Source organism: Schistocerca gregaria, chromosome 11 (genome assembly GCF_023897955.1).
Source record: "Schistocerca gregaria isolate iqSchGreg1 chromosome 11, iqSchGreg1.2, whole genome shotgun sequence".
Classification (NCBI taxonomy): Eukaryota; Metazoa; Arthropoda; class Insecta; order Orthoptera; family Acrididae; genus Schistocerca; species Schistocerca gregaria.
In genome coordinates, this window is record NC_064930.1 from 114,337,305 (window position 1) to 114,353,712 (window position 16,408).

At 44.5% G+C, this 16,408-nt stretch overlaps 1 protein-coding gene across 1 annotated transcript in view; it reads left to right on the top strand.

Moving 5' to 3' along the window:
• LOC126295230 (uncharacterized) overlaps window positions 1-16,408 on the top strand; it is a 2,305,622-nt gene that overhangs the window by 1,067,147 nt on the left and 1,222,067 nt on the right. Inside the window, exon 27 of the mRNA XM_049987579.1 lies at window positions 11,094-11,144. Coding sequence (XP_049843536.1) covers window positions 11,094-11,144 — 51 coding nt within the window. The remainder of the gene's footprint in view (window positions 1-11,093; window positions 11,145-16,408) is intronic.

A 16,408-nucleotide genomic window follows, 5' to 3' on the forward strand; every position in this document is an offset into this window, starting at 1 on the left:
AATGAACATCTTAAGAGCTACTTTGAAACACTAATTATCTAACGTAAAGTGCTCATGAATTTTAAGGTATGCGTTTGAGGCTACATCTTTACTGGACATTTTTTTCTTTTTTTTTGGTCCATGCTAGCACTTCCCAAAATATGGAAAGCAACAAAGAGCTTGCTGTACGAGAGATTTGTTTCACAGTATCGAAGGTTAAGAATTGCCCATAGCTCTTAAGGTACGCCTTTTAGAGCCCATGATTACTTGACTTTGTTTCGAATGATGATTCCTGTCATATCCCTGAATGTTGACAATAACCTCTGAAACACCCTGTGTGTGTTGTAGCAGTCGGTATGAAGGTAATTTACCAACTTTGAACATTAATAACTTCTAAACTGTACAAGATAGACAAGAACAAATTACACCACTAAATTACAGAGCTCAAGCGAGTGTTAACTGATGTGTCATACACCCCCCTTCCGATTAAAAAAAAAAAAAAACTTGAATCCCAAATGGCGGATTTCAAGATGGCGGCCATGAATGACATTCACTCCAATAGTTGCGTCCCCACGTCAAACCTATGTTCCCATCATCACATTTAAATTTTCCTTTTAATCTTCCAACTTATGAAAGTGTCCAGGGACTTTTGACTCGCCCTATATAGGGATTAGATTCAAGAGAAGCAGGTAGTAAGCTATTTTTTTTTTCGTCATTAGACTTTTGACTGATTTGGTGCGGCCCATCAAGAATTCCTTTCCTGCGCCATCTAAGGCTAATACTTGCAACCAAAGTCCTCAACTTTCTGGATATACTCCAATCTCTGTCTTCCTCTACAGTTTTTACCCTAAACAGGTCCCTCTTGTACCACAGAAGTTACTCGCTGATGTCTTAAGACATGTGCTGCCATCCTGTCCCTTCTTGTTGTCTGTACTTCGCACATTTTCCTTTCTCTTCATCACTCTACGGAGAATCTTTTCATTGCTTACCTTATCTGTACGCCTAATTTTCAACACCTTGCTATCACCATATCTGAAACACTTCGATTCGCTGGTTTCCCGGTTTTTCCACAGTACATGATTCACTACCACACGAGGCTGTGCTCCAAACGTACTTTGTCTTAATATTCCTTCCTCAAATTATGACATACGTTTCAGATCGGCAGTCTTCTCTTTGCCAGCAATGCCCTCACTGCGTATGCGAGTCAGCCTTTCATGTAGTCCTTGTTTCATCTGCCATGTGTTCAAAAAATGTTCAGATGTTTGTGAAATCTTATGGGACTCAACTGCTAAGGTCATCAGTCCCTAAGCTTACACACTACTTAACCTAAATTATCCTAAGTACAAACACACACACAGCCATGCCCGAGGGAGGACTCGAACCTTCGCCGGGACCAGCCACAAGGTCGATGACTGCAGCGCCTGAGACCGCTCGGCTAATCCCGCGCTGCTATCACGTGTTATTTTGCTTCGAAGGTAGGAAGATTTCTCAACGTTGTCAACTTCGTTGTACCCAATTCTGACGTTAAGGTTATCGCTGGTCTCATTTCTGCTGCTTCTCATAACTTTGACTTTCCTTTGCTGTAATTTCAATTCATATTTTAAACTCAGTAGACCGTTTATTCCATTTAGTGGTTCCCACAATTTTTTCAGACTTTCCCAGATGACATCAATGTGGTCAGTGAACCGTATCATTAATAATTTTAATCTGACTCACGAACTTTTCTCCTGAGAGGTTAGACTGGGCCAAACTAGGTGATCTGTATTTGATCCAAGTTGGTTACTTTGGGATGTCCTGGTATGGAATCCTGAAGGTGGATATACACTCCTGGAAATTGAAATAAGAACACCGTGAATTCATTGTTCCAGGAAGGGGAAACTTTATTGACACATTCCTGGGGTCAGATACATCACATGATCACACTGACAGAACCACAGGCACATAGACACAGGCAACAGAGCATGCACAATGTCGGCACTAGTACAGTGTATATCCACCTTTCGCAGCAATGCAGGCTGCTATTCTCCCATGGAGACGATCGTAGAGATGCTGGATGTAGTCCTGTGGAACGGCTTGCCATGCCATTTCCACCTGGCGCATCAGTTGGACCAGCGTTCGTGCTGGACGTGCAGAACGCGTGACACGACGCTTCATCCAGTCCCAAACATGCTCAATGGGGGACAGATCCGGAGATCTTGCTGGCCAGGGTAGTTGACTTACACCTTCTAGAGCACGTTGGGTGGCACGGGATACATGCGGAAGTGCATTGTCCTGTTGGAACAGCAAGTTCCCTTGCCGGTCTAGGAATGGTAGAACGATGGGTTCGATGACGGTTTGGATGTACCGTGCACTATTCAGTGTCCCCTCGACGATCACCAGAGGTGTACGGCCAGTGTAGGAGATCGCTCCCCACACCATGATGCCGGGTGTTGGCCCTGTGTTCCTCGGTCGTATGCAGTCCTGATTGTGGCGCTCACCTGCACGGCGCCAAACACGCATACGACCATCATTGGCACCAAGGCAGAAGCGACTCTCATCGCTGAAGACGACACGTCTCCATTCGTCCCTCCATTGACGCCTGTCGCGACACCACTGGAGGCGGGCTGCACGATGTTGGGCCGTGAGCGGAAGACGGCCTAACGGTGTGCGGGACTGTAGCCCAGCTTCATGGAGACGGTTGCGAATGGTCCTCGCCGATGCCCCAGGAGCAACAGTGTCCTTAATTTGCTGGGAAGTGGCGGTGCGGTCCCCTACGGCACTGCGTAGGATCCTACGGTCTTGGCGTGCATCCGTGCGTCGCTGCGGTCCGGTCCCAGGTCGACGGGCACGTGCACCTTCCGCCGACCACTGGCGACAACATCGATGTACTGTGGAGACCTCACGCCCCACGTGTTGAGCAATTCGGCGGTACGTCCACCCGGCCTCCCGCATGCCGACTATACGCCCTCGTTCAAAGTCCGTCAACTGCACATACGGTTCACGTCCACGCTGTCGCGGCATGCTACCAGTGTTAAAGACTGCGATGGAGCTCCGTATGCCACGGCAAACTGGCTGAAACTGACGGCGGCGGTGCACAAATGCTGCGCAGCTAGCGCCATTCGACGGCCAACACCGCGGTTCCCGGTGTGTCCGCTGTGCCGTGCGTGTGATCATTGCTTGTACAGCCCTCTCGCAGTGTCCGGAGCAAGTATGGTGGGTCTGACACACCGGTGTCAATGTGTTCTTTTTTCCATTTCCAGGAGTGTAATATATATATATATATATATATATAGGAGGCGTGTTTTTCAAGTCAGTACAGTTTTGAAATTAAAAAAAGACGCGCTGAGATATCTCAATAATTTCATTTTTACAGGAAAGCCTGTACCTTAATCTCCTTTTGTACATAATTTACATCAATACTGCAATACTGAGGCACTTGTCATAACGTGGTCCCAGTTTTTGAATACCCTGCTCATAGAAGTCTGCCGCCTGAGTTGTTAACCAGTGCATCACCACTGTTTTGACTTCGTCATCGTCTTGAAGACGCTGACCGCCCAGGTGTTTCTTCGAGTGCAGGAACAGATGGTGGTCCATGGGTGCAACATCGAGGCTGTACGGAGGGTGACCTAGATGTGATGAGGTCTTTGGTCTGATTCGCCACACGCGGACGGGCATTGTCCTGCAGCAAAACGACGCCCTTGTTCAACTTCCACGGACTGTTGCCTTGATTCTGGTGTGACGTAAGCCACCCACGTTTCATCGCCCGTAATAATTTGGCTTAAGAACTCATCACCGTCGTTGTGGTACCGCTCAAGGAAAGTCAATGCACTGTCTACACGTTTGGTTTTGCGCACATCCGTCAACATTTTCGGTGCCCAACGTGCGCACAATTTTGGGTAATTCAAGTGCTCGGTCACAATGCCGTACAAAACACTACGAGAAACATCTGGAATGTCATCCCGCAAGGAGGAAATCGTAAAGCGTCTGTTTTCTCTCACCTTATTGCCCACTTCCCGCGCCAAACTTTCATTAACGACCGAAGGAAGCCCGCTCCGTTGTTCATCGTGCTCATTTGTGCGGCCATCTTTAAATGATCTCCCACCCACTTTCTTAGCATTCCATCACTCAATGTTTTCTCCGTACACTGCACAGATCTCACGATGAATATCGGTCGCTTTTAGGCCTTTAGCACTGAGAAATCTGATGACAGCGCGTACTTCACAGTCGGCGGGACTCACGATTATCGGAGGCATCTTAAGCACTCGGTACTCAACGTAAACAAGGAAGGGTCCGTCTGTAATGGCGTCAGTGCGTAGATTAAGGTAGAGGCTTTCATGTAAAAGTAAAATTATTGAGATGTCTTAGCACGTCTTTTTTTAATTTCAAAACGGCACTTACTTAAAAAACACGCCTCGTATACTAACCCTGTAAGGCAAAAATGAACTGAAGTTTGTGTTGGGGAGGGCACTCAGCCTAGGTAGTCGTGCAGTGATGTTGACAATCGTACTGCGATGAGGCAGTGGTTAGCATTTCTGCCAAGCAAGCAAGAAGACCCGGGTTCGAGGCCGGCAGCAGCACAAATTTTAATTCATTTCTTCTGCTTCGATCATTATCGTATAGAATAAGAAAAGACGTATCTCAGGGATATATATATGGAGACAGTAACTTGTTCCCGAAAGAACAATTACTGTTGATGACCGTGCAGCTTTTCCCTGGAATAAATGATGACTAACTGACAACCTCAGCTGCCGACAGGTGTTGTTGATACACCTCGATGTGGACAGCTGAAAATGTGTGACCCGACCGGGACTCGAACCCGGGATCTCCTGCTTGCATGGCAGACGCTCTATCCATCTTTTTTTTTAAATTCTTTGTTGATCTCATTTTGTTCGTTGTATATGATCGGGGCGGACGCCTCATGACACCCCTTCGGGTTGTTCGTTGAACCGTTCACTCAGTTTTTTTATTACAGAAGGTAGCTAAACCCTCTGACGGAACACGCTGAGCTACCGCGCCGGCGTAAACTTTTCACTCGAGGGAAGACTTGAACCAAGGACCTCTCGTTCCGCAGCTGCTCACGCTAACCACGAGACCACGGCGCTCCTAATCCATCTGAGCCACCGAGGGCACAGATGAATAGCGCGACTGCAGGGACTTATCCCTTGCACGCTTCCCGAGAGACCCACATTTCCAACTGTCCACAATGTCTATAAGGTACAGCACATATGTAGAATTGTGGACACTTGGGAATATGAGTCTCTCGGGAAACATGCAAGGGATAAGTCCCTGCAGTCGCGGCTATTCATCTGTGTCCGCGGTGGCTCAGATGGATAGAGCGTCCGCCATGTAAGCAGGAGATCCCGGGTTCAAGTCCCGGTCGGGGCACACATTTTCAGCTGTCCACATCGAGGTATAGCAAAAACACCTGTCGGCAGCTGAGGTTGTCAGTCAGTCATCATTCATTCCCGGGAAGCATTTAATTATAAGTGTACGATGCGTTCCACCTCTGCGCCAGAGCCGAGTAGGACGCAGATCTGTCCTACATTGCCACTCAGATGAGGTGTCAATGTTTCTCGGGAGTTGGTATAGGAGGTGCGACCTGACCCATCTCGTCGTGTTCTACGGCCTTCCCTGAACCATTCTCCATACACCCGTTGCACTGCCAAAACACTTCGTTCCACACCAGCAACAGTTTCCGGATAGAAGAATCACATTCTCTCATGCCAATAATGCGCCCTCTTAAGCCCACTATCTTGACGGTACGGTTCGCCCGTATGTCTACGAACTATCCTGCGTACCTGCTCAAGTCCCACTGATCCATTACCTTCGGTTTGTAGCGACAACGAGAGTCGCAGGCATTAGAAAATTGCAGCAAAATGCAGGAAGGTCTGCAGCGGATAGACACTTGGTGCAAGGAGTGGCAACTGACCCTTAACATAGACAAACGTAATGTATTGCGAATACATAGAAAGAAGGATCCTTTATTGTACGATTATATGATAGCGGAACAAACACTGGTAGCAGTTACTTCTGTAAAATATCTGGGAGTGTGCGTGCGGAACGATTTGAAGTGGAATGATCATATAAAAATAGTTTTTTGTAAGGTGGGTGCCAGGTTGAGATTCATAGGGAGAGTCCTTAGAAACTGTAGTCCAACAACAAAGGAGGTGGCTTACACAACACTCGTTTGACCTATACTTGAGTATTGCTCATCAGTGTGGGATCCGTACCAGGTCGGGTTGACAGAGGAGATAGAGAAGGTCCAAAGAAGAGCGGCGCGTTTCGTCACAGGGTTATTTGGTAAGCGTGATAGCGTTACGGGGATGTTAAGCAAACTCAAGTGGCAGACTCTGCAAGAGAGGCGCTCTGCATCGCGGAGTAGCTTGCTCGCCAGGTTTCGAGAGGGTGCGTTTCTGGATGAGGTATCAAATATATTGCTTCCCCCTACTTATACCTCCCGAGGAGATCACGAATGTAAAATTAGAGAGATTCGAGAGGCTTTCCGGCAGTCGTTCTTCCCGCGAACCGTACGCGATTGGGACAGGAAAGGGGGGTAATGACAGTGGCACGTAAAGTGCCCTCCGCCACACACCGTAGGGTGGTATAAATGTAGATGTAGATCGTACCAGTAGGTGGTTTTGCGCCTCGTTCTCGACGTTGCCTTGAACCCGAGGGGCCAACATGGTTCACACGCACACTAATGTATATGTTCCGTGAGTATGAATGTCCTATCTCTACTCGTTCAAAGTGTCCTGTTTTTTTTTTTTTTTTTTTTTTTTTTCTTCCTGAACATGGGTTGGGTTGGGTTGTTTTGGGAAGGAGACCAGACAGCGAGGTCATCGGTCTCATCGGATTAGGGAAGGAAGTCGGCCGTGCCCTTTGAAAGGAACCATCCCGGCATTTGCCTGGAGTGATTTGGGGAAATCACGGAAAACCTATGTCAGGATGGCCGGACGCGGGATTGGACCGTCGTCCTCCCGAATGCGAGTCCAGTGTCTAACCATTGCGCCACCTCGCTCGGTGAATATGAGTGCATGTTAAGTTCATGCGGATTTGTTTCGAGCCTTACAAACTTAGTATACAGTGCCTTTGTATCTTTTCTTGTCGTAGTATCTTCTTAGGGTTTTTGAAGACGCCTAGGCTAACCATTACACATGTAATCGATAAGTGAGTAAGTTCCAGATACCTGAACCGTTTTTGTTGTGGTGAGATACTCCAGAAATCACAGTGCTGTTTTTTCCCCATGACGCACCTTTCTTTTGATATTCCAGAAACCCGCAGTGGCCCAGCGGTTCTAGGCGCTTCAGTCCGAGACCGCGGGACTGCTACGGTCGCAGGTTCGAATCCTGCCTCGGGCATGGTTGTGTGTGCTATCCTTAGGTTGGTTAGGTTTAAGTGGTTCTAAATTCTAGGGGACTGATGACCACAGATGTTAAGTCCCATAGTGCTCCGAGCCATTTGAACCATTTTTTTTTTTTTGTTACAGAAACTGGTCCGTGCGTTGTTCGATGTGATGTTACTCATAATTGTGATGGTAGATTTTTGTGTCTTATAGGAATGTGGTCTAAACACACACTGGTTTTCGTTTAATTGACTACACAGAATGTCAGCTATTGAACTGTATGTGATAAAATCGTCATAATTTTCGAACGGTTTGCGTTAGGGCGTTCAGAGGGCTCAGTTGGCCGCGGGGCATGATGGGAACTAGTACGCACGTGGTTTATCGACGAAGACCACTTTCGTGTGGATGGGTTCGACAGTAAACGAAATTGGCACATTTGGCGACTCAGAATCCGCATTTCGCGATCGAGAAGCCTCTTCACCCTCAATGGGTGACTGCGTGGTGTGCAGTGTCCAGTCACCGAATGATCGCTGCGCTATTCCTTGATGGCACGGTGACTGCCGAACGGTAGGAAAAGGTTTTGGAGAGTGAAGTCGACAGGATGTGCTTCATTCAAGACTGAGCTCGACCCCATCGAAGCAGGAGAGAGTTTGACATCCTGGAGGAGCCGTTTGGGGTCCGCATTCTGGCTCTTGGGTACCCATAGGCCACTGGACTGGAAAGAAGGTGGAGGGGGGGTCCTATTCCAGGGCCTGCGAGGTCCACTGACTTGAATCCCCTCTACTATTTCCTATGGGAGTATCTGATGTCACTTGCATATGAGCCTCCATTGGATTTTTTTTGGTCATCAGTCTACTGACTGGTTTGATGCGGCCCGCCACGAATTCCTCCCCTGTGCTAACCTCTTCATCTCAGAGTAGCACTTGCAACCTACGTCCTCAAATTATTTGCTTGACGTATTCCAATCTCTGTCTTCCTCTACAGTTTTTGCCCTCTACAGCTCCCTCTAGTACCATGGAAGTCATTCCCTTATGTCTTAGCAGATGTCCTGTCATCCTGTCCCTTCTCCTTATCAGTGTTTTACACATATTCCTTTCCTCTCCGATTCTGCGTAGAACCTCCTCATTCCTTACCTTATCAGTCCACCTAATTTTCAACATTCGTCTATAGCACCACACCTCAAATGCTTCGATTCTCTTCTGTTCCGGTTTTCCCACAGTCCATGTTTCACTACCATACAATGCTGTACTCCAGACGTATATCCTCAGAAATTTCTTCCTCAAATTAAGGCCGGTATTTGATATTAGTAGACTTCTCTTGGCCAGAAATGCCTTTTTTGCCATAGCGAGTCTGCTTTTGATGTCCTCCTTGCTCCGTCCGTCATTGGTTATTTTACTGCCTAGGTAGCAGAATTCCTTAACTTCATTGACTTCGTGACCATCAATCCTGATGTTAAGTTTCTCGCTGTTGTCATTTCTACTACTTCTCATTACCTTCGTCTTTCTCCGATTTACTCTCAAACCCTACTGTGTTCTCATTAGACTGTTCATTCCGTTCAGCAGATCATTTAATTCTTCTTCACTTTCACTCAGGATAGCAATGTCATCAGCGAATCTTATCATTGATATCCTTTCACCTTGTATTTTAATTCCACTCCTGAATCTTTCTTTTATTTCCCTCATTGCTCCCTCGATGTACAGATTGAAGAGTAGGGGCGAAAGGCTACAGCCTTGTCTTACACCCTTCTTAATACGAGCACTTCGTTCTTGATCGTCCACTCTTATTATTCCCTCTTGGTGTTTGTACATATTGTATATGACCCGTCTCTCCCTATAGCTTACCCCTACTTTTTTCAGAATCTCGAACAGCTTGCACCATTTCATATTGTCGAACGCTTTTTCCAGGTATACAAATCCTATGAACGTGTCTTCATTTTTCTTTAGCCTTGCTTCCATTATCAGCCGTAACGTCAGAATTGCCTCTCTCGTGCCTTTACTTTTCCTGAAGCCAAACTGATCGTCACCTAGCGCATGGGGCTATATTAAGGTCTAAATAAATAAACCCTAAACTACTGCTAAGCTGAAAACAGCCATTCAGGAGCTCACCGACTGCATCGATGGTTCGACACTTCAGCTCGTCGTGCATTATTTCGCTATTCGTCGTCATCGCCAAAGATGGTAGGCATATCGAACATATCATAAGCTAAACCTGAATATGTCGAGTGACATTCACATGTGGAATAAAGTGCGTGCACGCCGTAGTTTGTAACTAGCTTACCTTTTTTGTTCATATAGTTCGATAATTGTGCCCTTCTATGTGCGGTGCTTAGTAACAGTTTGATGTTAAATGTTTTTTTTTATTCCAGTCTTTGATCACAATATGAATTCCTTAGACGATGACCGGTTTCAGTCCGTAATGACGATCCACAATATACAAATATATACACCTAGTGATCAGTGCGTCTTTCAACATAATGCAGCAATACGTATCACAATATACTATCCCACAACGAGGGAGAGGTACAGCTAAAATACGGTAAAACGTACCTCTTTTACACCATGTCCTAAAGTGAAAAGGCAAGAATGGCATCGTCAAAACATATAAATATAATCAGCATAGCATCGTCATGTAGATCTAAAATAAGGCCGCTTCGTCCACACAACGATTATTGCAACTGCCTACTGAAGTACAGCAGCGACCAGAAGTCTGTTTGCCTACATCATCCCTAGATGTCGCTACTGTCGGCTTAGATGTAGTCATCATTTACACAAAAAACCGTAATGTGATAAAAACACATTATGTAAAATACATGTAGCAGCTTTTAAAATTGATAACTATCATAGAAACTAAATTGTGATACATTAAAAGACGAATACAGTTACCCATATAAAATTATTAAAAGGAAATATATGAAGAGAATAAGTCCTACCCTTTTTATGATGAATTTACGGTGAAAAATTAATATGCGTATTACATTGCTTCTAGCAAACTACAGCAACAGTCAGCTGTCACATACACATTTGGTCTTTCATAGGCAATTTATAGGTTGCTACAGGCAATGTAATACGCATATTAATTGTTGACCGTAAATTCACCATAAAACAATTCACCATAAAAGGGATCAGTCCTATTCTATTCGTATATTTCCTTTTAATAATTTTACATGGGTAACTGTTTTCCTCATTTAATGTATCACAATTTAGTTTCTATGATAGTTATCAGTTTTAAAAGTCTGCTACATATATTTTTCTTATGTGTTTTATCAGATTAAGGTTTTTTGCATAAATGATGACTACATCTAAGCCGACAGTAGCGACATCTAGGGATGACGTAGGCAAACAGACTTCTGGTCGCTGCTGTACTTCAGAAGGGAGTGGCAATAATCGTTGTGTGGACGAAGCGGCCTTATTTTAGATCTACATGACGATGCTATGCTGATTATATTTATATGTTTTGACGATGCCATTGTTGCCTTATCACTTTAGGACATGGTGTAAAAGAGGTACGTTTTACCGTATTTTATCTCTACATCTCCCTGGTTGAGTGATAGTATATTGTGATACGTTTTGCTGTACTATGTTGAAAGGCCCATTGCCCACTAGGTGTATGTACTTGTATATTGTAGATCTGAGGATGGTCGTTACGGACTGAAACCACTCATCGTCTAAAGAATTCATATTCTGATCAAAGACTGGAATAAAAAACATTTGACAGCATTGGATCACTGTTTGTATACGCGACCGTGTCGCATTTGGTGGAGCTAGTTGTGACGTTGTTTTCTTTGTTGTTTCAGAAGAAGAATGGAGTGGCGATGGAAAGCCGAGGTCATCTGGCGACCAATCAGGTGAGTCACAGCGAGATCATTTGGACAGTTCGTAACGTTAGCGCTAGCTCTGATCACATACTGTCGCGGCATATAGCCAGCTCCTGCGAACCCGGTTTCAAATTTTCTATATTTACTCATATTTTGTGGACTTTCATGTCGTTTATTGCCGTCTGGCGTTCCGGCGACATGAAGAACACTTTGCCGGAGTTCTCTTCATGAGCGTGGTTCTTACATTAGCAGTGCCTAACGAAGTTCGTGAAGATGCCTGCAGGAGATTGCAAGAAGTTTAAGATGACAAAAACCGCGTAACGTGGTTGCCGTCGCCGTGGGAACAGCTTAACATTGCGTTCTGGAGCCCCTTTTCAGTTGGGCCAACAGTAAACCTAATTGTAGTGCCGCATACCTTATATGTGATTGATAGCTTTACACACAACTGGTTTGTACGCGCTTAACAAACAGAACACAAAAACTCGTGCTGGGTAATTCAAACAATGTTGTAAGGATTCAAAATTTTAGTGACTGGTGAGAACTTACAAAGGTCCATTCTTATTCCTTATGTGTGTAAATGACCGTCCACTTTATATTCAACGAGCAAAAATTGTACGTTTTGCAGGCAGTACGAGTGTTATAATAAATCCTATTGGAGAGAAAGCAACACGAGAAATGCTTAACGATGTTTTTCAAAAAATTGTGAAGTGATTCTCTGAAAATTTTGAAAAAACGCAGTACATTCAATTCCGTATAAGAAACATACTATCAGCCGGCCGCGGTGGCCGAGCAGTTCTAGGCGCTTCAGTCTGGAACCGTGCGACCGCAGGTTCGAATCCTGCCTCGGGCATGGATGTATGTCATGTCCTTAGGTTGGTTAGGTTTAACTACTTCTAACTTCCAGAAGTGGGATACGGAAGTTCTAAGGAATGACGAGATACGTTTGAAGTTCTCTAACGCTATAGATTAGGCAGCACAGTTGAAGAGGAATGGACATCTCTAAAAAGGGCCATCACAGAAGTTGGGAAGGAAAACATAGGTACAAAGAAAGTAGCTGCGAAGAAACCATGGGTAACAGAAGAAATATTTCAGTTGATTGATGAAAGGAGGAAGTACAAACATGTTCCGGGAAAATCAGGAATACAGAAATACAAGTCGCTGAGGAATGAAATAAATAGGAAGTGCAGGGAAGCTAAGACGAAATGGCTGCAGGAAAAATGTGAAGACATCGAAAAAGATATGATTGTCGGAAGGACAGACTCAGCATACAGGAAAGTCAAAACAACCTTTGGTGACATTAAAAGCAACAGTGGTAACATTAAGAGTGTAACGGGAATTCCACTGTTAAATGCAGAGGAGAGAGCAGACAGGTGGAAATAATACATTGAAAGCCTCTATGAGGGTGAAGATTTGTCTGATGTGATAGAAGAAGAAACAGGAGTCGATTTAGAAGAGATAGGAGATCCAGTATTAGAATCGGAATATAAAAGAGCTTTGGAGGACTTACGGTCAAATAACGGAGAAGGGATAGAAAACATTCCATCAGAATTTCTAAAATCATTAGGGGAAGTGACAACAAAACGAGTATTCACGTTGGTGTGTAGAATATATGAGTCTGGCGACATACCATCTGACTTTCGGAAAAGCATCATCCACACAATTCCGAAGACGGCAAGAGCTGACAAGTGCGAAAATTATCGCACAATCAGCTTAACACCTCATGCATCGATGCTGCTTACAAGAATAATATACAGAAGAATGGAAAAGAAAATTGAGCTTGCGCTAGGTGACGTTCAGTTTGGCTTTAGGAAAAGTAAAGGCACGAGAGAGGCAATTCTGACGTTACGGCTAATAATGGAAGCAAGGCTAAAGAAAATCCAAGACACCTTTATAGGATTTGTCGACCTGGAAAAAGCGTCTGACAATATAAAATGCTGCAAGCTGTTCGAGATTCTGAAAAAAGTTGGGGTAAGCTATAGGGAGAGACGGGTCATATACAATATGTACAACAACCAAGAGGGAATAATAAGAGTGGACGATCAAGAACGAAGTGCTCGTATTAAGAAGAGTGTAAGACAAGGCTGTAGCCTTTCGCCCCTACTCTTCAATCTGTACAGAGAGGAAGCAATGATGGAAATAAAAGAAAGGCTCAGGAGTGGAATTAAAATACAAGGTGAAAGGATATCAATGATACGATTCGCTGATGACATTGCTATCCTGAGTGAAAGTGAAGAAGAATTAAATGATCTGCTGAACGGAATGAACAGTCTAATGAGAACACAGTATGGTCTGAGAGTAAATCGGAGAAAGACGAAGGGAATGAGAAGTAGTAGAAATGAGAACAGCGAGGAACTTAACATCAGGATTGATGGTCACGAAGTCAATGCGGAGCAAGGAAGATATCAAAAGCAGAATCGCTATGGCAAAAAAAGGCACTTCTGGCCAAGAGAAGTTTACTAATATCAAATACCGGCCTCAATTTGAGAAAGAAATTTCTGAGGATGTACGTCTGGAGTACAGCATTGTATGGTAGTGAAACATGGACTGTGGGAAAACCGGAACAGAAGAGAATCGAAGCATTTGAGATGTGGTGCTATAAACGAATGTAGAAAATTAGGTGGACTGATAAGGTAAGGAATGGGGTGGTTCTACGCAGAATCGGAGAGGAATATGTGGAAAACACAGATAAGGAGAAGGGACAGGATGATGGGACATCTGCTAAGACATGAGGGAATGACTTCCATGGTACTATAGCGAGCTGTAGAGGGCAAAAACTGTAGAGGAAGACAGAGATTGGAATACGTCGAGCAAATAATTGAGGACGTAGGTTGCAAGTGCTACTCTGAGATGAAGAGGTTAGCACAGGAAAGGAATTCGTGGCGGGCCGCATCAAACCAGTCAGTAGACTGACGACCAAAAAGAAAAAAAAGTTCTAGGGGACTGATGACATCAGATGTTAAGTCGCATAGTGCTCAGAGCCATTTGAGCCACTAAGGTCTGAGGTTACTTCCTGCCCAGCCTCCGGGGCTTCACAACCTGTCCTCGGTCAAACTCGGATAGATAGCGCGCCTTCATCGTTCTACATACGGACTGCACGCTCGCTGATACCACATGGACCGCTCGTGTCTCTGACTAGCATTCATTCCTCGCCAGGACACGCTGCTGTCTCCTGGACGGGTTTATATCGGTAGTAGGTCGTCCTGATAATTTTCTGGGTGATCACTGTACGCCCTAATGAGTAGATTATGTTAGTATTTTAAATTTTTAAATTCGGTCAATGATTACGAAAAATATTGAAAAACAAATTTTTGTTACTCCTGGAAGTCATTAGTTAGGCAACTAACAACTGCAGGATAGTGGTTTGGTAACGTAGATTTTGAAATTGGATAAAAGGTGCTGTTTTTACTGGTTTTTGAGATGGAAAAATTCTGGTTTTTGAGATGGAAAAATTCTGCTGTGATCGAGAAACGCAGATGATATATTTATTTAGATTGTATGGTTCAAAATGGCTCTGAGCACTATGGGACTTAACATCTGAGATCATCAGTCCCCTACACTTAGAACTACTTAAAACTAACTAACCTAAGGACATCACACACGTCCATGCCCGAGGAAGGATTCGAACCTGCGACCGTAGCAGCAGCGCGGTTCCGGATCGAAGCGCCTAGAACCGCTCGGCCACAGGGCCGGCTGGATTGTATGGTTTATAGTGAATTTTCTTGTTAACATTTTCATTTTTTATGTTCACATGCTTTTTTTTATTCCTCTAAAGAAGTATAGCTATTGGCTCGTAGATTGCAAAGCTGTTTCCTAAACTCCCGCGCCGGGCTTCCAGGGTTCGATTACCGGCGGGGTCAGGGATTTTCTCTACCTCGTGATGACTGGGTGTTGTGTGCTCTCCTTAGGTTGGTTAGGTTTAAGTAGTTCTAAGTTCTAGGGGACTGATGACCATACATGTTAAGTCCCATGGTTCTCAGAGCCATTTGAAACATTTGTTATCTAAACTAAATTTTATTTTAAAAAAAAAAAGTATCTATTAGCAACATTACGTATGTAGAGTGTGGACAGTTGGGAATGTGGGGCTCGCAGGAAGCGTGCAAGGGACATGTCCATGCAGTCGCGCTATTCGTCTGTGTCCTCGGTGGCTCAGTTGGAGCCAGCACGGTAGCTCAGCATGTTCGGCCAGAGAGCTGGTTGGCCTCTGTAATAATAATAAAAACTGAGTGAAAGGATCAACAAAAAGAAAAAACGGATGTCATGTTACGTCTGCAACGACCAACAACGAACAAAGTGAAAAAAAAGAAGATAGAGCGTCTGCCATGTAAGCAGGAGATCCCGGGTTCGAGTCCCGGTCTGGGCACACATTTTCAGCTGTCCCCATCAAAAGGTATGTCAACAACACCTGTCGGCAACTGAGGGTTTCAATTAATTATCATTTTTAACTGTTTTGCGTCTTGTCCTTTAGTTGCTTTAAATTCGTGGAGGTATGTGCCGTCTATGCAACTAAATGAAGGCAGTTTGTTTGTTGCCATACGCGTTTCGCTTCATTTATTTGGGAAGCATCATCAGTGGCGATTTCCAGCGCTGCTAACACATATATGTGTTTCTGGTGATGTATTTGCTGGTCTTCATGCTCCAGTTAGCCGAATCAGGTGTTGTGACAAATGGCTAAACAACACCTGATTCGGCTAACTGGAGCATGAAGACCAGCAAATAGATCACCAGAAACACATATATGTGTTAGCAGCGCTGGAAATCGCCACTGATGATGCTTCCCAAATAAATGAAGCGAAACGCGTATGGCAACAAACAAACTGCCTTCATTTAGTTGCATAGACGGCGCATACCTCCACGAATTATCATTTATTCTAAAGAAGCTGCATGGTCATCAATGGTATCTGGTCTTTCGAGGAGAGTTACTATCTTCATACATACTAAATTTTATTCTTTGTAGATATTAATCTCCCTTTGTCTAGCATACTAATTAATGGCAGTATAGTGCTGTAGTACTGCGATTTACCAAAATGTGTTTCTTTGTGACCGTTCTCACTCTTTATGTAGTATTTTTCCATACAGCACTGCGAGAGAGAGAGAGAGAGAGAGAGAGAGAGAGTGGAGGGGGGTGGAGGGAGACTAGCGACCCTAATAGTCATGCTAAACAACAAAAAAATACGTAATTAAAATAATAATAAAAAACATCTATTACAAAAGCAATTTTTACATCGGCTCTGGTACCGCTTGGAACGTAATGCAGAAGTTCGTGAATCACGCAATAGTCTAGCAGAGCAAGGACG